The 23,704-nt window shown below is 43.1% G+C and overlaps 1 protein-coding gene across 1 annotated transcript; it reads right to left on the reverse strand.

Moving 5' to 3' along the window:
- Positions 1-13,598: 13,598 nt before the first annotated feature.
- Positions 13,599-14,654, reverse strand: LOC126483966 (programmed cell death protein 7-like). Its single transcript, XM_050107267.1, has one exon. It carries the CDS (start codon positions 14,383-14,385, stop codon positions 13,687-13,689), a length of 699 nt encoding a protein of 232 aa, XP_049963224.1. The 5' UTR covers positions 14,386-14,654; the 3' UTR covers positions 13,599-13,686.
- Between the last annotated feature and the right edge of the window lie 9,050 nt (positions 14,655-23,704).

A 23,704-nucleotide genomic window follows, 5' to 3' on the forward strand; every position in this document is an offset into this window, starting at 1 on the left:
GATGTAGTCCACAAAATCAACATGTAGGTAATCGTACCTACAGGGTGTTTCCGTGAAAGCGAACAAAAATTTAACAGGTCATAGAGGATGAACCACAGAACCATTTGAGGTAGGGAACCTTGGGTAGGGGAACCCAGCTTAAGAAGATACGGAAGTAAACTTGTCTACCGCTTTGTCTAGCATTACTGTTTTCCAGGTTATTTACAACTAACATGCGTACAAGTTTACACGTACTGTGCTATTGATTTACATGTACATTTCTTTATTTCTTGCAAGGAAACAAGGACGACGAGCCATATCTTCACCTCGCCGTGTGAATGGCCTCCCGTACTTGAGGTTCGTGCAAACAGTTCTGCCCGAGTTGTTTGAGTTTGTAGTCGTGGCAGTTCGTGAGAGGATGTGGATACAACGTGACCGTGACTTCAGTGTGAATGTGCTGCTGCATTTCCTGGTCGCTGGATTGGAAGGGAAGGTCGTATTCCATGGTCTGCGAAGTCAGCTGACCTGAAACTCCTCGAGTATTTCCTATGGGGATATCTAAAGTCACTTGTGTATATGACCGCAGTAGATATGGACATGGAATTAGTTGCCAGAATTTTAGCTGCCTGTGATGTGATACGAAATACATCAGCGATATTTGTCATGCAGCGTGAGAATCTTGTTCGCCGATGTCATGCTTGCTTTGAGGTTGATGGCCATCAGTTTCAGCACATGTTGTAAGATAAAGTGCAAATTGTAATTTCATTGTCTCGATGATGGTATTTGCAGTTAACTGTAACTAATGTGAAGAAAAAAGTACACCAGTAATATGATTTTATTTGTATTATCTCCTTAAGCTGGCTTTTTCGGCCTCATGTTCATTACCTCAAAGTGTTTAGTGAAACATCGTCTCTGTCCTATTAAATGTTTGCACGCTCCTACGTAAACACCTTGAATATTTTATACAAAGCTCACACAACAGCAAAAACTTCCAGTGTGTAACCCGTGTTTTGTCTCTGACGTAGACTGGCATTCACGTTATGATGTATGGCCACTGGGTAAGCATTCCAGTTATTGGCCTATGCAATAATAATTTCAGCAAAGACATTAATTGTAATAAATAATATCGACTATTGGAGATCATACTTCTGTTAAATTAATGGAAAAGGCCAAGAATTTCTTAGAAAACGAAAGGTGACAAAATATTTGGTAGTAGTTAATCCCTAACGTGCTACCTTTGCCTTCAAGTTCACGAAACCATCAACTTCGCTATGGCCTACACACAGGACTGTGGCCAGAGTTATATTTTATTTGTTTATTTACACATCAAGTTCCGTAGGACGAAATTGAGGATCAAATCTCCAAGGTCATGGAACGTGTCAGTACATGAAATTACAACATAAAAGTAATAACGGATGAAAACAAAATGTTTATGAACCCGAAAAAAGTCAAGCCATTCGTTTAAGTAAACGCAATCAACAATACAACAAGAATCGGCTTAATTTTTCAAGGAACTCCTCGACAGAATAGAAGGAGTGACGCATGAGGAAACTCTTCAGTTTCGATTTGAAAGATCGTGGATTACTGCAATGATTTTTGAATTCTAGTGGTAGCTTATTGAAAATGGATGCAGCAGTTTACTGCACACCGTTCTGCACAAGAGTTAAGGAAGTCCGGTCCAAATGCAGGTTTGACTTCTGCTGAGTATTAACTGAGTGAAAGCTGCTTACTCTCGGGAATAGGCTAATACTGTTAACAAGAAATGACAGAAAGGGATACATATATTGAGAGGCCAACGTCAAAATACTCAGACTCGTGAACAGGGGTCGACCAGAGGTTCGTGAACTTACACCACTTATTGTCCGAACCTCCAGGTTCAGAGCCAAAAATATCCGTTTAGAATGGGAAGAGTTACCCCAAAATATAACACCATACGACATAAGCAAATGAAAATAAGCAGAGTAAACTAATTTTTTGTCGAACGATCACTCACTTCAGATACCGTTCGAACAGTAAACATGGCAGCATTAAGTCTCTGAACAAAATCCTGAAGTGGGCATTCCACGATAGTTTACTATCTACCTGAACATGTAGAAATTTGAATTGTTCAGTTTCACTAATCATATACTCATTCTCTGAAACTAAAAGTCAGGTTTTGTGGAATTGTGTGTTAGAAACAGTAAAAACTGAGTCTTACTGTGATGTAGTGTTAGTTCATTTTCTACAAGCCATGAACTTATGTCATGAACTTTGTATAATAGCTGTACGGTATCTGTCTTTATATGATTTTTTAGTGTGACATATCGTACCAAAAACGACACGGAGTTGATAATCATTATTGTGCTGTAGCACAGAAGCTAGAAAACTAAAAGTATCACATATTGAAAGCATGTAACTACCGATATGTAATATCTTGTCGTTCTGCCATTAGTAAGTAGTAGGCTGTCTGTAACGATGCATTTTCGAGGCATCCTCAATGTGGTAGTTCTGAGAGTTACGGAACCTGTACAAAATTGGAATAGAGAACAACATAAACATCATTTCAACCATTTTTATTGCTCATGAAAACCACACACTGCATGTTGTACCATCACACAGCGAGACGTTCAGAGGTGGTGGTCCAGATTGCTGTACACACTGGCAACTCTAACACCCAATAGCACGTCCTCTTGCATTGATGCATGCCTGTATTCCTCGTGGCATAGTATCCACAAGTTCGTCAAGGCACTGTTGGTCCAGATTGTCCCACTCCTTAACGGCGATTCGGCGTAGATTCCTCAGAGTGGTTGGTGGATCACGTCGTCCATAAACACCCTTTTTCAATCTATCCCAGGCATGTTTGATAGGGTTCGTGTCTGGAGAACATGCTGGACACTCTAGTCTAGCGATATCGTTAGGATGTGCACGATGGGAGCGCGAATTGTCGTCCTTGAAGACGAATGCCTCGTCAATATGCTGCCGATACTATCGTTTCGGAGGACGGCACTGACGCATCGTACAGCCGTTACGGCGCCTTCCATGACCACCAGCGGAGTACGTATGTCTAAGGCGTTCAGCTTGACCGGGTTGCCTCGAAACACGTCTGGTTGAAGGCATATGCGACACTCATCGGTGAAGAGAACTTGATGGCAATCCTGAGCGGTCCATTCGTCATGTTGTTGGGCCCACCTGTACAGCTCTGCATGGTGTCGTGGTTGCAAAGATGGACCTCGTCATGCGCGTCGGGAGTGAAGCTGCATATCATGCAGCCTACTGCGCACAGTTTGAGTCGTAACACGACGTCCTGTGGCTGCACGAAAAGAATGATTCAACGTGGTGGCGTTGCTGTCAGGGTTCCTCCGAGCCATACTCAGCAGGAAGCGGTGATCCACTGCAGTAGTAGCTCTTGGGCGGCCTGAGAGAAGCATGTCTCTGTATCTCCTCCAAGTCCGAACAACACCGCTTTGGTTTACTCCGAGACACCTGGACACTTCCCTTCTTGAGGGCCATTCCTGGCACAGAGTAACAATGAGGACGCTATCGAATCGCGTTATTGACCGTGTAGGCATGGTTGAACTACAGACAACACGAGCCGTGTACCTCCCCTTCCTTGTGGAATGACTTGAATCGGTCGGCTGTCAGGCCCCCCTCTGTCTAAAAGGCGCTGCCCATGCTTGGTTGTTTACACCATTGGGCAGGTTTAGTGACATCTCCGAACAGTCAAAAGGATTGTGTCTGTGATACAATATCCCTAGTGAAAGTCTAGATTCAGGAGTACTAGGAGCAGGGGTGCTGGAAAACTTTTTTTTTTAATATGCGCCATTGCCGGCCGCGGTGGTCTAGCGGTTCTAGGCGCTCAGTCCGGAGCCGCGCGACTGCTACGGTCGCAGGTTCGAATCCTGCCTCGGGCATGGATGTGTGTGATGTCCTTAGGTTAGTTAGGTTTAAGTAGTTCTAAATTCTAGGGGACTGATGACTATAGATGTTAAGTCCCATAGTGCTCAGAGCCATTTGATATGCGCCACATCATCGCTAATGTTGGCAGACGTATTTAACATGTCATAACCTAAATCCGAATATCTGTAGTAACGTTTACGTGTTGAATAATGTGTGTGCACACCGTACTTTGTAATTAATTTATATTTTCTTCATATAGTTCAATATATATACACGGTGTTAAAGTCCATGCAGTATGGCTGTTTCCATGTTCTGTCTGTGACGTAAAACGATACCGCATCTCACAGGCGACATAACTCTCCACGAGGCAAAAATCTGGCCTGCCAGATTCTTCATTGCACGCTTCGCAGTGTAGTGAAACGTGGCATTCCACTCTGTTCCCCGTATGTGTACCTGGGTTAGGATGACGTGAAATTAGCTAATGCATAAACCACGAAGTAAAGCATTTGTTTCAGAATGAAACAGCCTTGACAGGAAAATGACTTCCGTGAAGAAATAAAATATTGAAATGAACAAGACAGCAAAACTGCTTCATTAGTGAGTTCAGGCACAACGGCTATTTCCTCCTTTCGGTGTGTCAGACACAAGTGCACGCTCCGGCCGCAGGCAGAACTTTGCCGTTACCAGAGAGGGCTACCACCAGATCGACCGTGTGGCCGGCAGAAGCGGCGACCGCCGGCGGCCCTGAACCTCGGAGGACCACCCCTTAAGACGTGGCAGGGCCGGCCTGTTTACGGAGCTGGTGCCGCTTGTTTTGTTTAAGTTGGCCGGCAGGAGTCGCGGAGCCGGTCACTCGACTCGTGTAACTCGGTTGGCGGCCTCCGAGCCAGCGCCGCAGCCCCTCGGCGTGACAGCAGTATCGGCACTCGAACCGCCGAACGCTCGCACGCTGGAGGCGGCGGTTCTCGGGGCAACCCCAAGGTTCACTCACCACGTCTGGTAAGTGACAAGTCAAGCCGTCGGCACACGAGACAACTAACACGATACGACATTGCAGTGCCTTTGTTATTCTAAATTACGATGCAAAGATCTTTTGGACGTGCACTGTGGCTGCTAGAGCCGTTATGAAATGACTTAAACATATTCACAATTGCGAATATATACAACCATCAGCTGTATAATGGAATGACGACAATGAAAATTTTTGCCAGACCGTGTCTCGAACCCGGATTTCCCTCTTATCGTCAGCAGTCGCCCGATCATTTGGCTATCCGTGCACAGGCTGTAGACGCATCGTTGACGACATATCGAAGTTTGGGTCTAGTCGTGAGTCGTGCACGGATAGCCAAATGATAAAGCAAACGTTCTCGATAAGTGTTCGAGTCCCCGTCCGGCACAACTTTTCACCCTTGTCATTCCATTGTACAGCTGATGGTTGTCCATATTCACAATTGCCAATATATTTAATGAGTTAGCTAATAGTGAGGTGGTACTCTAAGACTTTTGTGATGTCACTTCCTGCTGTTCCACATCGAGGATCCATTTCGCCATGTGGAACACAAAATTAATTCTCCGATAGTTCGGCAACGTGCCACGTAAATTAGATCCAATACGAAGCAAGAATGGTTCTTACATCGCAAGCATAAAGCCCGTATTTTGTGGGTTTTATGTTATATGGTTCAAATGGTTCAAATGGCTCTGAGCACTATGGGACTTAACATCTATGGTCATCAGTCCCCTAGAACTTAGAACTACTTAAACCTAACTAACCTAAGGACATCACACAACACCCAGTCATCACGAGGCAGAGAAAATCCCTGACCCCAATGTTATACATACACCCTATTAATGTACGCTTTTTATCAGCACCAGCTCATTGAATGCCTTCAGAACGAATCGTTATTGGTACGATATGTTGTAATAATAAAATGACGAGAAACGTCATATAGGAAGTTGAAGAATTTTCGAATTTAGTTTTTTCGCTTTATATGCGGGATAGGCAAAATAATGTGAGCATCTGTTCTTAATTCAAATGGTTCAAATGGCTCTGAACGCTATGGGACTTAACTTCTGAGGTCATCAGTCCGCTGGAACTTAGAACTGCTTAAACCTAATTAACCTACGGACATCACACACATCCATGCCCGGGGCAGGATTCGAAGCTGCGACCGTAGCGATCGCGCGGTTCCAGACTGAAGCGCCCAGAACCGCTCGGCCACTCCGGCCGGCTCTGTTCTTAATTGATAATAGTTTATTAGTAAGGGGTTGGACCCACATTTGCCCGTAGTACAGCTGCGATTCTACTTGGCGTACTGGCATATAATGACTGTATAGTCTCCAGTGGAATGTTGTGTCACTCTCCGATCAGAACCTCTTCTAACTCCTGACGTGACGAGGAAGGCGGGAATCTGTTCCGGAGTCTGCGCTCCACTACCGCCCACAACGGCTCCGAAATGTTCAAGTCCGGGGACTGTGCTGGCCAGGGAAGACGCTGCAGTTCAGTTGCATGCTCCTCATAGCTCGATTGTACTGTCCTGGCCGTGTGAGTAGATGCATCATCGTCCTGAAATATGGCATCATTGTTGGGGAACAACATTTGAATCATCGGGTGCACCTGATCACCTAAAATGTTCACATAATCGTTGGCTGTAACACGGCCTTTGAGAGTAATGGTGGGCCAACAGAATACGATGATATGGCTGCCCACACCATTACACTTTCACCTCCATGCTTAACCGTTGGAATCAACCATTAGGATTGTAGGCTTCTGTTGGCGTTCTCCAGACGTAAACCGGCTCGATGTTTGACTATATGACGTGTTTCAACTTATCAGCAGTACAGAATTTATGCTCCTGATAGCATGTTTTACTCTTCTTTGCGCTGGTTGTCGTCACTAATGGTTTTCGTATAGTTGCTCGTCCTTTAATATTCGCCTTACAGAGTTCTCGGCGGACAGTGTGGAAAATACGGGGTTCCGAAGATGGCTGTTGAGCTGTGCAGTCACCTCAGCCACTATAGTTTTGTGTTGTTTTGACACAGTTCGTGTTGGCGTACATCGACCTCCGACATTTAGTTTTGATTTGCGCCCTTTATTACGATCACACGATGATTTCTTTCCATGTTTTGTGAATGCTGTCATGATTCTTGAAACAGTTGCTCTTGAGACATTCAATAAGTTGGCTGTCCGCAGCTCGTGGTAGTGCTCTAGCGTTCGTGCTTCCCAAGCCCGGGTTCCCGGGTTCGATTCCCGGCGGGGTCAGGGATTTTCTCTGCCTCGTGATGACTGGGTGTTGTGTGCTGTCCTTAGGTTAGCTAGGTTTAAGTAGTTCTAAGTTCTAGGGGACTGATGACCATAGATGTTAAGTCCCATAGTGCTCAGAGCCATTTGAACCAATAAGTTGGCTGTCTTGGTTACTGATGCTCCAGTAATCCACCCCCCCTTCCTCCCCCCCCCCCCCCCGTACCAGCCCTTTTGGAACTTTGTTAAGTCTTTCATTGCACGTCGACCTCAGTCTCTGAATGCAAATAGCAAGTGTGCACTACTCGTAAACAACCTGCACTGATGGCTAATGCGTACTGAACACCCACTGTCTAGCGCGACACGTGCCTTAATTGTGTTGTTGACCGCCAAACTCAACCGTCCCCTTACTACCACTTTTCTCATTATTTTGCCTATCCCATGAAACTCATTCATGAAAACATGTTGTTCCTGTTAGTATTTTCTGTAGTTAAACGTCAATTAATTAAATTTCAACTATTAAAGTCCTTAAGAGAATGTAATACACTGTACGAGGTTCCCAAAAAGAGGGTTTGACCATAGCGTAGTTGGTTGAGCAGCCACGGTGCAGAAAGATGGGTAGATTCCTCTCTCTCTCTCTCTCTCTCTCTCTCTCTCTATACATACATACATATATATATATATATATATATATATATATATATATATATATATATATATATGCATTTTCTAAAATATTGTGGGACTTTCCAATGAAATTAACAAAACTATTTTCTGTCATATTTGATGTTATGCAAATAAAAGTACCTCACTATTAGGATTGAATTTAGTATACTTATGTCCTTACTGGATAGTGAGATTTTCTTTTAACGTAAAAGAATGAGGAATAACATGCTGTTCATTTTTGGAACACAGCCTACGACAAGCTTAGAGACAGATGTGATGACACTTTCTGCACGACCTGACTATCATTTTGCAGGACAATGCTCAAGCACGTACAGTGCAATCAGTTACTGATTTATTTGACTGATGGGGCTGCTAAGTGCTATACCACCTACTGCACTCCCCGGACTTAAGCCATCGTGAGTTCAACTCGATTTCTAAACTGAAAGAAACACTTCACAGCATTCGCTTCAGAATTGCTACAAATTCTTCGGGCAATAGACCACTCCGCTCGAACAATCAACAGAACTAGCACTGCTAAGAGTATCCTACGATTTCCACATCGCTGACAACGGGCTATACACAATGCTGGTGACTGCTTTGAAGGTTAGTAAGACTTTGAAACACGTATCTACTATGTGCGAGCTGTAAATAAATATTTAGCACTACTAAAGTTCCAACCCTCGTACATAGAGATGTGAAACGTGAGTATCCAGAAGAGGAATAATCAGCTTCTTAATGCATTGCTTTTCTAAAAAAATGCATTAGGAAGCAGGACTTTATTAATAACTGTAGCTTGAATAAGAGACATGGCAATAATTCAGCATTCACTTGAATCGACATGCTTTAACTCTGGTCTAGTACAGAATCTAGTCCTTAGAATTCCCAGTTTGACTCTTCTTGGAGGAGACTGTAGACGCGATCCTCATGCTCCCTTGAAGTACGGTCTAATACTGTCGCTGACATTGTGCAATAATAACTTGATGGGATTCATGCATCTGATTATATCTGCGCTTGACGACTAGATGCCGTCTAGGAAGCTACACTGCTGCGCAAAACTTACACGGACGAGCAAGATAAAGTAACATGACATATTCGGCGGAACTGAACAAAAGTGCAGGAGCATGATACCAGCGGTCTCCCAGCCATGCACACAGCGTTGAACGTCACACAGTGTGAGGTCAGCGCGGCTACAGTGCCAAATGGGGTTAGTTCCACAACACCAGGCAGCTGAAGGTACCGGATAACACAGTGTGCGAATCGGTTAGCGAGCAGTTAGGGCCATTTCGATGGTGTTCTTCATTGCAACATCACTTGGAGACAATGACAGGAGATTTCACACGTTTGCCGTAACCTGCCCTAAGTCTTGACAGTCTTTCGAAGCTGACTGCCAGATCAGAGGTGGTACGGGATTCTGAGCTTATACGTTTCTTGCTACACGAGCACCTGTGTACAGAAGTAAAACGGCGACGGGGTAAAGCAGAGATTCTGCAGGTCTCTGCTGTTGGAGAAAATAAAGGAGGACTTAGATGTCAGGCTTACCGGTCTGCTTTTTATTGCTTCTTCATGCGTTAGCGGAGACTGGCTTATAAAAACATGGATGAGGCTTGCTAGATTCTCCAATTAGTTACGAGAACAAATGCCCACCGTGACGTATAACTTTGTTAAGATTCGAGTATAGACAGTGGTGTAAGGTCCTTCACGCTACGAACAATGAAAGTGCCAGATTCAATTGCTTTAATCGAACTATTAAAAAAAATTTCAAAATTTGTGGTAAGGTCTTATGGGACCAAATTGCCGAGGTCATCGGTCCCTAAGCTAAGAAACTACTTAACCTAACTTAAACTAATTTACGCTAAGGACGACACACGCACCCATACCCTAGGGAGGACTCGAACCTCTGGCAGGGGAGCCGCACCGACTGTTACAAGATGCCCGAGACCGCGCGGCTATCCAGCACGGCAATCGAACTCTTAGGTTCGAGTGCTTGTCACAATATGACATACAGGCATAGATAGACACATGGAAAACATTTACCCCAGGCAAAATGTACGTACAGACAAGCATTTTCAAGCCTTTCTTAGCGCACAAAGTTAATTGAGTCGGACTGCTGACTTGCATAGAATCTTCTGTAGGCTCGTTTGTCCAAGGCTGCTGTCGTTCGCTGGAACTCTAGAACTCTGCCGATCTCTAACTCGATTGACGTTTGAGGACCTCTCTGTATGCGACATTTTGGGCTGTTTGATTACAGATGGTACCTGACTGTGTCGCCTTTTTGCCTCCGAGTCTCAATCAAAGAGCGAGAAATCAGCGGTTTCCCAATCCGTGTGACCTCTTAAAGGCCTATCTAAGTTACAAGACTTATAGCTAATATTCATACTTAGATGTGTTTCTGTAATTTATGGTATCGTTTCATGATTCGGTCATTAGAGGGGGCAGAATCATCGGGAAACTGGAAGAAGGACGAAGCGTGACTCACGTACCCCAGGAGTTTGATATTGCAACAACATTCTTTCCTGTGCTTGGAGAATGTTCAGAACCACAGGCACTGTTACCCAAAGGAGAGTAGGTGGTCAAACACGGTCATCTGTAACAGCAGATGATTGGTATATTGTGCAGCAGGCATGAGGGAATCCATGTGAAACGGCGTGTGCAATTGTAACCGCATTCAGCAGGACTGCAAGGCACGCAGTCTTACACTCCACAGCGACACGGTGACTACACTGGCGTGGACTCTTTGGCCGACGGTCAGTACATTGCTTTCCGTTGACACACGCACATCGGCTGCAACGTTTTCTATGGTATCAAAAGCATAGGTACTGGAGGAGGTGAGAGAAAATACAGTCTGAGTAGTGATTCTGGATGAACCCTCATTTGGCGAGAGGTGGGGAACACGTAATGCATCGAGGAACATCGTCAAACATTATTGTTTTGGCTGTCCACGCATTATTGTGTGAGAAGGAATATTGTTGCACAGGCTTACTGACCGCCATATTTTTGAAAACAGTACACTCACTGGTCAATATTACTGTGGCACTTTACGGCTTCCCAATGCGCATCTGTTCTGGAGTGCATTCGGCCTGACTTCATTTGTATGGATGACGATGATCCATCGCACTGAACACCGCATGTGTAAGAGTTCTTGGAAGAAGAAACTGTTCGGTGAAAGCACTGGTTTGCTCGTTCTTCCGACTTAAATTCCATACAACACATCTGAAATGCGATGAGGAAACTATTTCAGCAAGCGTTGCTGCCACAGGATCACGGGCCCCCGTTCGATTCCCGGCCGGGTGGGAGATTTTCTCTGCTTGGGAACTGGGTATATATGTTGTCCTCATCATTTCATCATCATCGTCATCATTTCTGATAGTGGCTAGTTTGGGCTGTGAAAATATTGAACTGTGTAACAACTGGTACTTAATACGGGCGCTGATGACCACGCAGTTGAGCTCCCCACAAACCAATCATCATCATCGTATTGCAGCACGTGCAAGTTCACCGATGACCATCCAGCAGTCGTCAATCGCGCTAGTGGAGGAGTGGAGCACTGCGCGTCTAGAACTCTTCAGCAGCGTTGTGACCGGCTTGGTAGCACGTTATAGAGCATGCTAAGCTGTCCGTGGTCGTCATACATCTTATTAAGAACCGTGTTTGAAGTGTCCAGAGGATCATCATAAATCGCGGTGACTTCAGTGCAGTTATTGTCTTTGAGGATTTGTGTTCTTTCTACTTATCTTACCGTACATTTCTTTCAGTTACCTCTATACCATATCATTTCTTTAAGGGGCACCCTAATAACGACGCAGATGGAAAAAAAAATATCGGGTTACCTCGCACTACGAACATGGATATTCAAAGAACTGTGCCTGACACCCGAGCAATAGAGAACTGGCATGCAGTGAGACTAGAAAATAGTACATTCATAACGGCTAGGCACTAGCCGAAATCTGATTTCACTAAATAAGACTAGCAAAAAAGGATGACTGATTGCTGTGCTCTATCATTTATAAATAAAGTAAATAAACTTTTAATTATTTGAAAAGTAATTATCGTAATTGTCAATACATTTATTGCACTGTGAGGTAAAATGGACGATACCATCACGGCAAAACGTTTGCTGTTGGCTTCAGTACCATGATTGGGCCAGGCGTGCTCCTCTTCGTCCGAAGCAAATCGACCACTACGAATGTCATTCTTCAGCGCTCCAAAAATATGTGAATCATATGGGGAGAGTTAAAAAAATGGTTCAAATGGCTCTGAGCACTATGAGACTCAACTGCTGCGGTCATTAGTCCCCTAGAACTTAGAACTAGTTAAACCTAACTAATCTAAAGACATCACAAACATCCATGCCCGAGGCAGGATTCGAACCTGCGACCGTAGCGGTCTTGCGGTTCCAGACTGCAGCTCCTTTAACTGCACGGCCACTTCGGCCGGCATATGGGGAGAGTCCTGGTCTGTATGGAAGTTGTGTAAAGCGCTTTCCAGCAAAAGTTCTGCAGTGTAATCGATTGTACCTTGTCAACATGTGGGCAGACCAAGTTTTGGACGTAACCGTACTCGTATTTCAGTGACGTGCTGCGGAAGCATAAAATAGGCCATGGCTTGCAGCCACTCTTGGTGCAGCCTTAACTCAGTTGCGCCTGAATACTAGGCTGCCCGGCACTCTTCTGCGTGTGGCTGTGTTCGTATTTTCGGAAGGGCGGAGCATTATTATAATTAAATACGTAGCCACCTAAAAAACAGGTATTGAAGGCAAAATCCGTTTTTTTGGGGGGTGGGGGTCGGGGGATGGGTGGAGTCAGATACCACAATAGACCCTGATTTCCTCCCCCCTCCCCGTCTCATACCACCACCCAGAGCCAAAATCTAGATCCGCACCTGAACAAGGCGGCCTGTCAGTATACCGTATTCAGAACTGATCAGTGTACTTCATTAAAATAGTATGTGAAGACACTAACGGGAATTATCACCATAGTTTACGACGGGAAACGTGAATGTGTTGATATGGTGCTCTAATATTCGTAAGTGACCATATAAAGACAAAAATTGGTAAATGTGACGAAAGATTACCCATATTCTGAGTAATGAAAATGAGTACTACTTCCTTCGAATCTCTGAATTCAGACCAGCAGCGTGAGAATCAAAAGTATAGTACTAACCCGTTCTCTCACAGCGCTTTTTCATCAGTTATGATTAGCATTGGTACTTATTGCGGGGTATGTTGCATGTTCACGCATCACCGCCCTGTGAATGGCCATATGAGGGACTGATCCATCCTTTCTTCTACTCTAGGATCAACCCCGTTCCTGACCATCCCGCACACAGTAGGATGACGGTCATACTCCATCTCTCCCCACGCCTGCCTGCACGTTTCAACGCCATCGGAGAAATAGGTTCTGCTGAACGTCCACAGTGCAAGAATACATTATATAAAAACGCTTTCAGATCTGTCAGTTAAAATTTTAATTAAGTTTTCTACACTACTGATTGGAAGGTAAGATTAATTTAGCCTGGTTCCAGTTTTCCATGATTTTCCTTAGGAACTCTCGCCCGAATGGGAAGGCTATTCTGATCGCAAGTCCATGGCCACATTCGTCGTTTACAGAGTTACTTAAACGGTCAATGTTAAATTATTTCACCTTATGATCTGTACCGAGTGAACGGTTATTGTCAAACTACTTCACTTATGATCAGTAGCGAATGAATGGTAATTGTCAAATTATTTCATCTTATCGTCAGTGGCGAGAGATTCTGAAAGTTACTCAGATAACATTAACAATAAAGATTGACACCCACCACAAATTATTGCCGTGGCTATTTATTATTGAAACATTTTTCTTTTACTTTTCATTTTTGTTTATTAGTATAATTTACTGCTGGCAAAAATACAAATAATTCTTTCTTCAAACCTTAAGCATTAAAAACAATTAATCATCTTGAGTTTTGGATGATAGTAAAGCTTCCCATGCACCAGATGAAGGATATGTTGGTAATACCCAACCAATTGGAATTGCAGAAGACATTGGAGCACTTGCAGGAACCAAACATTTATCCCAGGAGCACATGATAGCAAGGAAATCTTCGATGTTCCTCTCTGCTGCTGCATAAAAACTTAGAATGTCAGCTTGGTTGTGTCCAAACAGTAACCTTTTCCATTGGGCTAGAACTGTCCTGTCATATCTAATCTTACGTTCATCAACTGCTTCTGTTAACCTCACTCTGAGCCCTTTCTCCTCCAGAGCATATTCTTCCATTTTCTCTTCCCAAAGACTCTTAAGATTATCAATAACACGAGAGAAACAAGCATCCAATTCTGATGACACTTTTTCTCCGCGTCCTAGGGCCATTTGAATCCGGAGTTTCCTCAGTCGAGCCAATGCTGAGAGTAGTGCCAATTGTCGACGGGCTTCCGCTTTCCTCTTCGTCACATCTGCCTCCAACTTCAGACTGTCTTCCATTTTTGCCTTTTCCACCGATTCCTGCATATTTTCTATCCATGTATCTATTTCTTTGTGAAGCTTTTGTCTCTCTGCCTGTTTTTCGGCCTTAATTAAATGCCAGTTTTCTCTCTGTCGTTTTTGATATTTTCCTTTTTTCTTGCGTTTTGCAAGAGACACCTGTAACATCTTTAGAATGGCTGGATCACTCAACTATTTTAGCTTTTCTTGCACATCAACTCTCTTCTTACTGATGTCCTCAAATTCCATTTGCCACTCTGAACAATTTACTGTATCTCGTTTTGAAGACAGTTTAGCATGCAAAAATTGGAGTTCCTCAAGAGTAGTTAAACATTGTTTTAGCATGTTCTTCGCTTCAAATATCTTCAGTTTTCTTTGAGCTGGTCTTTGCTGAAGAGGCTGTCTTCTCTGAAACAGGAACTGTCTCACCCACTTTTCATCATCAAACTGCACACCTAAATTATCCTGAGAAGAAATCCAAGATGAAGTTTGAACTTGGAAACACGAACTCTGCTGAGTATCCTGGACTGTGTGGATGTGAGCAGTGTTGTTTCCATTATTTGGCAAGTTGAAAATTTGCTGTGCAGGATCAACAAAAGGGGGATACGAGCAGAATTGAAGAGGAGGAGGAGCAAGGGCAGGTGGGGGAGGGGGAGGAGGAGGTGGTGGTAGTAGTCTCTGTATGGACGTTGGAGGAGGCTGTGAAAAAGGGGGAGGTGGTACATTGAAGCACAATGGCACTGAGGCTGGAGGAGTTACTCAATGTGGGGGAGGATGCCACAACGCAAATTAGTCACTATCTGTGATGCACTGTGACTGAGATGCTAGAAACATTGATCTTGAATTGTATAACAAACAATAACTCCCACATACAAAGAGCGACGAATTGATATTCAGGTAAATGGCATATATCGACTGCGAGAATTGAAAGTTCCGTGCTACGAAAGCATTCTTTGTCTGACCGAACCAAAGATTTGTTTCATGGAATCCTTGTGAAAGGAATGGATAGATCGGACGTATGAGAGGAAGAGAGAGATTGTATTGTTGTGACGCGCCATTACAGTATATAGTAAATGTCTGAATAGCTTTTTTTACACAAAATAAAATCCGACACACCATGTGTTCACTGCAAAATCCAGTAACTATCATCAATTATTCAAGGTGTGTATTGTATCTCTCCATACCGAAATTAGTTAATTATCACAGGAGAGATATTACGAAACGCAGATCGCTCAGAGGTGAAGTTTGGAACGATAGTGCGAACCTGCAGTTTCCACGGCCATAATTCGTCGAGAGATTATCTCCGAATTAATAAACTTTAACTTGGTAAATTGTTGGACCTATTATCTAGACTCATCAAACAATGTAGCACACAGCTGTGACGAACGATCTGTGTAGAGAGTAAGCGTTTTAGAGATTTCAAGTGGAGCTCATGACGAGGAATTTCCACCAGATCGCCGCTGCGGAATGCATTTCTTGCTGTCCTGTGGTGTTTAAAACGAAATATTTGTATTTTCCAGGTTTTCATAAGAGTAAAGACAAGATGATATAAGTAAATAAGCTAAACCGAGAAAAAACAATAAATAAACCAAATATTTAAAATAAAAGCACACACAAAGAACATTTATTTATAATAATAAATAAATAAATAAAGAATATTGTAATTAAATAAACAGTAATAATATATTAAATTGGCGACCGTGACAGGACTTGAACCTGCAGTGCACCAGCACGTGTCCATAAGTGACTGTCAGCAGAGTTACAAGAGCGTGTATAGATGATATTAGCGTCACCGTGCTGGAAGACTAGCTGCGGAGAGTGAGAGAGAGGCAAACCCAGAATTGCGTGGGGCGTCTGGCGGATGCTCCTGGCAGGGCCCGCCCGTGCGCGGGACGCAGCCTGCAGGTGGCTTGATCTGTTTTATCGGAGACGGCGAGGCCGCCCGTCGGCAGCTCATGCGGGAAATGAGATCTGGAACAAAGTCGGTCAGGTGTGCGCGCGGCCGCTATCAGCCGGCGCCGGCCGCGGCGCTTGTTAAAGGGGACCTGCCAGCCCGCCCGCCTACCTGCTCCCACCTGGCCCGTCCCAGTGCTGCCACCGCCGCGAAAGCTGGCGCAGGAATCGGAAAACAACGCATCCTGCCAAGACGTTTTCACTTGACACTTCAGTAGCTGTCAAAGGGCTGACCTTAAATCTCACGTCATTGATAAAGTGAGTAAATGGGAACGTATTCTTGGGTGGTTTAATAAGTCTGCTAAAAAGAGAAAAAAAATGTTTTTTTCGTTAACAGCTCACCTTGTTTCTCGTCAGAGTATCCTCAGAGGGATAAACACATGGTCCAGCGACCCTCCAGCTTTTCCATCCCGTCGGAGAAATAGATTCTGCTGAACTCTGAAAAACACTCGTTTGATTCTAACTGTCACTCCAACATGTGATGAAAATGATTTCCCATCAAGCCAAAGTTTCAGGTTAGCGGTCAGTAATAAATCACTTTGGGCTACGTTTTGAGAGCAGTGTGGATGAGGAACGAATTCAAAGACCAGTTCACGCCCTTCCGCCAGTGTTATCGCTGATGTGTGGGATGATGCATTATCATGGTGAAACATAAATTTTTCCCTGCCAATCTTGGTCTTTTTTCAGCCAAAGCAAGTTTCGAACGACCCATAACTGAAGCGTAATAGGGTCCATTTATGGATCTGACTTTTTCCAAGTAATCTAAGAAGATTATTCTTTGGGAATCCCAAAAAACAGTGGCCATCGCCTTACCAGCTGACAAAACTGTCTTTCGCCAGCCTTTGTACATTACTTTGATTACCGCTTTGACTCAGTTACATAATTACCCAGGTTTCATGCACAGTCACAAATACACAAAAGGCTTGCGGATTGTGATTAAACATCACCAGGCAATGTGTTGAAATGTCGTGCCTGGATGGCTTGTGGTCGACTCTGAGCAGTCGCGGCACCCACCTAATAAGCGGCACCCATCTCGCACACATCTTCTTCATAGTTAGTTCTCCATGCAGGGTATTATTCACCCGCTCAGAAGTCCTACGATTTATATTCGGCGGTCTTGCATTACCATATGGTGGATTTTATCAGTGGTTTCCAACGTGCTCACATCAACTGGACTGCCGGAATGCGCTTCGACTTCCATGCTTATCCGACCACCTTTGCAGTCATTAATCCAAACGTAAACGGTTTTCACTGATGGTGCTGAGTGCACGTGAACTTCCTCCTATACTGTTTACATTTGTGCGGCAGCCACACCCTTCAAATGAAAATGTTTAATAACAACCCAAAAACTTTGTATTCTCCATTTCCAATCGCAGTCGACACAAACATCATTTCAGACGGCTGTCAAAAATGAACTGCACGCTGTACATTGTTGAAATTCTTTATACGATTCTTGGAATAATCAAGCTTACCAATCAGGAAGGCATAATAAAAATTCTCCATTCTATCATGGGAATGTACCAGACTTACCAAAACACTGTGGTGATTTACTGGCTACATGTCTCTTCATAGAAGATACAAGTTTATTTATTTTTATTCTTTATTTCATATGGCAAAATCATGGACCCTCAGACTCTGTATTACATCTGACCAGATTTCTTCTGTGAATGATCATATCAGTGTCCACAGTACACGTGCTCGTCAAATAATAATAATAATAATAATAACCGTTACACATGTAACACCATGTGCTAGCTAATATGGTCCAATACGACAGGTGAAAAACGTACTTCTTCCGGGTGTCATAACGTGGGTTCTGCTGGTGACGGAAAGGTAGGGTGAAGTATTTTGGATAGCCCTTGGGCTAGGGACCATTTGTGCAGCCAGCAGAAGTCTCGTCTTATTGTCAGAATCTACATTACCAGGTCAGAGTATGAGTGCTGCAAAGTCCCTTCTGATTAGGCAAATGGGGCAAATCGATTGTTTCTTGCATCTAATTTTGTCTACGCTGGACTTTCAGGGGCTATGGACGAAAAATCTGCTCATGGGCCGTTCCTTAGAAAACCCCCCAAAATAGTGCTTTTAACCGTTTTTCGCACCAGTCCAAGCCCGCCGATTCCACGACGGCTATGCAAGGAAATGGCTGAACCTTTTGCGACGTATTCGCATTACCAGTACGTCAAATTACCTCAAAAATTTTCTTGATGTCCTTTTCAGTTTCCGAGACACGGAGATTCAAAGTTACTCTACGCATGGAAAACCCGGTGTGAAGCGAGCTCTAAATAATAAATAACTGTAGCAAATTGCTCAAACCTTAATGACATATTCCGTAGGTTTTTTATCTACAAGTAGCATATTGATGATTCTAAAAATCTTTATTAGTTGATGGCGATTCTTCAGAACATCCAAAAAAGTCGTTTTTTATCATTTTCCAAACCAAAGCCAAGCCGCGAATTCCAGGACAACTATGTGCAACAAATGGTTGTAATTTTCGCAATATATTCCTAAGATCGAGATCTCGAAAAACCTCGAAAATTTTATTGATTTCTCTACTCGTTTCTGAAATATAGAGGTTCAAAATTAACTTCCATGTGCACGTAAAATACGCACGTACAATCCTGTATGAGGCGAAATCTAAATAATAAATGACCATAGAAAAAATTTAGCGTTATATTCCCTAGACATTTATGTAGAAGTGCCATCGAACCGTTTACAAAATTGTTTATCCATTAGCGAGAAGCACCCCAAAACTGGGTTTTGCGGCACAGAAATCGAGTCGTAGGTTGCAAGTCGGCTGTGCAGTGCAAATAGTTGTAATTTTTACGACATTTTCCCAAGATCCCAACCTCGAACAAACTTGAAGTTTTCTTGATATTTTTATCCGTTTTCGAGATGCAGAGGTTCAGACGTACCCTACCTGTATTCGTAAAATATCAACGCAAAATACGGTGTGAAACGGAAGCGTAATTTACCAGGTGATGTAGCACGGACATGAATGCTTTAAAATGTCTTCGTTATCAGATGAGTTCCGGGAACCCAATGTTGTAGTACTGAAGCATATGCAAAATTTCTGTGCACGTAAAATACGGTCTGAGGTGTAAGATTAGTTCTGCATTATTTAAGTTTCACATAAGCAAAGTACCAAAATTTTACTGATCTATAAAGTTTTTTCATATGAGAGAGACGCCCTGTGGTGACAGGGAAAAGAAAGAAACCAGCGGAAAAATGTTCCAACTGGAGCACGAAAACCGCAAATATGTCCCTGTTTGAAAGATTCTGACTGAAAAGGAAGGCACCAGATGCCTCCTTCTACCTTTCTCAACACCTTTAAAAATTTTCCCAAAATTTTTGGCAAGCGAATATATTCGCAGTTTTTGTATGCTGAGAGACAATGGCAGTGGGAATGAGATGTAAAGGAAGTAACTACTGGAAGATTATATAGTGGTTGTGGCAAAAAAGGAGCAAGCGAGTCAGTGATAGCGTGAGAGTAAGACACGAAGCTTGCGGCAGTGGGACATAGTTGACAGTGAGAGAATAGTGCTTGGATTAGAGTGAAGGAAACAGTGCCAATATTCCTCATAAAGAGACAGAGATCGTGGAAGTGGACGAAAGCCAGTGACAATGAGAGACAGAGTCTGTGACAATGACAGAGAGGAAGGGAGAGGTATTGACAGCGGGAAGACGCTGCAGCAGTGGGATGGAAGGAATGAGATAGCAGCAGTAACAGAGAGCGAGAAGCAGGCAGTGACAGTGGGAAGAAATAGCAGAAGAAGGGAAGAACGCGGGGGCCAGTGGCCGTGAGACAGGATACAGAGGCAGCGAACACAACGAGGCACAAAGAGATAACGACGACGAGATGAGCTGAATGAATGAATGAGGTTGGGCAAATGGGATTGGATGAGTATGAGCGACTTTCAGCTATCGACTAGTGGGAATGAGCGACTTACAGTTAGGGGAGCTTGTGGGAGTCAGAGGTGAGTCCATGTGAAAAAGAGGAGGATGTTTCTTACGAACTTAAAACGCCTTAGCTCTAATGCACATCATCCAACACTCGTTGTCCAGATAATTAAGAGCCGGGTTGGAGTGGTTTCACCTGATTCTAACGGGGCGACCGTGCCATCTCCAAGGCGCCAACATCGTATCACAGAAGTGAAGTCACCTGCTAGTAACCCCCACACGTGGCTCGACACCTCGGAGGATTACCCCAGCTTTACCCCAAGTCTCCCTTTCTACAGAGATGTTACTCGTATGGAAAAGATTCGTCTCACCATACTGAATGAGTCACGGTCCAACATTCTTTTGCATTACCTCAGCCGTACATCTCACCCTGCCAAAGAACTTCCATTACCCTCAGTAGTTGCGAGTAGGTAATTACTGATAGTTTTATGGACACACACTGTGCAGTCTGTAAGGGACTTTGCTGTGACTTCAAAGGACCTCAGATAAACATGAATTCCACAACAACGAGTGACGCCACATCTCAAACTACTGTCACAGCGACAGCCACATATTATTTCTATTATCAAGATGAGTTTAGGTTCGTGTAACGAATAACCTCCGAGGATGTTTAGGCGAACATTTTATGCTGTGCAGTACACTCGTTGCCCTAAAAATGTTCAAAACTGAAATGAGTTATACGTAGATCTACCAGACGGCTATTTGGGTAATAGCGTTGTGTTATGTGTAACATTTTCAGCATTTGTCAGTATATTCTGGCACTCGGAAAACTAGTGAATTCCGCTGATATATTCCTCAGTCCAATCATGCAGTGACCGTGAATACTTCCTCTACACTTTCTGTGTCTTGTCGTATTCAGTCGTACGTATGAAACTTCCTATGGTATGTACGCTATGACGTCTGCCCACCTTCCATTACTTGTCAGTGATAACAATAAAGCATTTCGTAGGAAAAAAAAAATACTTCGATATCCGACGAATAAAAAAATATGGAGTGATTCTCGTGCGTAAAACAGTTACCAGTATGCGGCGTCCTCCCACTTTGTAAGTTAGCCATAGTTGCCATTCGTTGTGTGTAGGATAGCATGCACAAATTCACATAGATGGATCTTTGTACATGTAACCGCAAACATAAAACTTGTCCATTGATTTCTTGACCCCTTATCGCTCGAGGAGAAACTATTTGTATGTTCTGAAAGTAGTATTATAAGCGTCCTTGTAGGATATCTTGCATGGGAGCTTAATTAAATATGATTGAAAATATTTTTTTTTTTATTTTTCGTAGCTGTATGTCCGATTGCGCTGTGTCTCATAATCGGTTGGCCCTGACTAGTATTATTACGCAATCTGACTGCATAGAATAACAACAAACAACGAAAGAAAATTTTCGTAAACACAGTTAATTAATTAAGTCCCCAGCAACTATGAAACCTACGAAACCTAAGCATAACTGTTCTGTATGTGGAAGTATGACTCAACGCACATCTGGCACGGTTCTTCTTCAACAAGACAAGAATTTTTTTATACCAATTTTACTGACGTGATAAAAGAAAATTACAAATACTATAATTGCTCAAGGAAAGTAGAATTACACTCTAATACAAGAACACACGCCAGATGCTTTGTTGACTGAACCTGTAATGACGCATTATTTAGGACACTAAAATAAAAACAAACTGAGTTAATTACCTCATTTATATTGACGAAAATCATTCTAATCCTTACATTATATCTCAACCAGAACTCTCCAATATCACATCTCAGCAACCACTGCCTAATAGCACATCTCAACAAACACTCTCTGCTACAACATCTCAGCACAGACTACCACGAGACCTCGACAGGCACTGACTACTACGAGCTCTCTCCAAGCACTGACTTCTACGAGTTCTTAACAGGCACTGACTTCTACGAGCTCTCGACAAGCACTGTGTAGGCGGCTTAATAATACTCTTTGGCGCAATCTCTGGCGCAGTGACTCAGTGTAGCCACCTTTCATATGCCCCTCCTCCACAGGCCAGAATTTGATGGTATTTTTGCCAGCATTGGTGATGAAAATACCACCAAATTCGTCCAGAAAAATACAGACAAAAATAAAAGATAATATTAATACCTAAATATCACATAATTAGTTACAATTTTGGCTTTTCACTGACCTTTCAATAACCTAATACATGAAATACAGTAAGCAATACAACTTCTTTTCATACATGTGACTTTACATAAGAGTTCACACAATACACAAAAAATCAGGTTATACAAATGTTCACATAAAATACTTTTAATTATTCAAAAAAAAAAAAAAAACAAATAGTTGATAATTCCAGCCCAGCAATGGTCAACAGGTGCAAACACCAACAAGTGACATCGTTTCAGCAGAAGCAGTCCATCAGTTGCACCCAGCAATGTTGAGCAGGTGCAGACACCGACAAGTGACATCATTTCAGTAGAAGCAGTCCATCAGTTGCACCCAGCAATGTTGAGCAGGTGCAGACACCAACAAGTGACATCATTTTAGTGGAAGCAGTCCATCAGTTGCACCCAGCAATGTTGAGCAGGTGCAGACAGCAACAAGTGACTTCATTTCAGTAGAAGCAGTTCCATTAGTGGCACCCAGCAATGTTGAGTAGGTGCAGACACCAACAAGTGACATCGTTTCAGCAGAAGCAGTTCCATCTGTGGCACCCAGCAATGTTGAAGAGGTACACACAGCAACAAGTCACATTAGTTCAGTAGAATCAGTTCATCAGTGGCACCCAGCAATGTTGAGCAGGTGCAGACACCAACAAGTGACATCATTTTAGTAGAAGCAGTCCATCAGTAGCACCCAGCAATGTTGAGCAGGTGCAGACAGCAACAAGTGACATCATTTCAGTAGAAGCAGTTCCATCTGTGGCACCCAGTAATGTTGAGCAGGTGCAGACACCAACAAGTGACATCATTTCAGTAGAAGCAGTCCATCAGTTGCACCCAGCAATGATGAGCAGGTCCAGAGAGCAGTCCATGATATTCACTATCACTGATCACACAGTTCATCAGCAGAAATTAATCATTCCTAAGTGTCACACATTATGTTGAAAAAGTGCAGGTAACAGTTCATAATATTTACCCTCACTAATCAGACAGTTCAGGCATGAACAATAGTTTGAATGCACATACAAATGCTTTTACACTAAACATAAGAATCATAACAAACACACAAATGATGTCAGATAATTTTCATATTAACTATTACAAGTACTCAAATATCAGTAAACCTATAATATTTATGACTGTCAGTGCAAGCCACTACAAACAAATAAAATAATATTTACGAGATAGGTGGGTAGGATTAGGAAAGGAAAACACACAAAACACACTCATTCATCTTTCATCCACATTAAGTACTACTGTGTAATTGAATGGTGTTAACTGTGTAAATGTAATTCTGTCAAAATCCGATGTTCATCATGTGTATCAAGTAGTAGTGGCAGCAATGTATAACAGTCAATAATAGTTAGGTCAACGTCATAGTCATCATGTCAAGACCAATGTTTGCCAAGCCAGATCAAATGTACTGTTGTTGAACAACTGTCAGT

The sequence above is a fragment of the Schistocerca serialis genome, chromosome 6, assembly GCF_023864345.2.
Source record: "Schistocerca serialis cubense isolate TAMUIC-IGC-003099 chromosome 6, iqSchSeri2.2, whole genome shotgun sequence".
Taxonomy (NCBI): Eukaryota; Metazoa; Arthropoda; class Insecta; order Orthoptera; family Acrididae; genus Schistocerca; species Schistocerca serialis.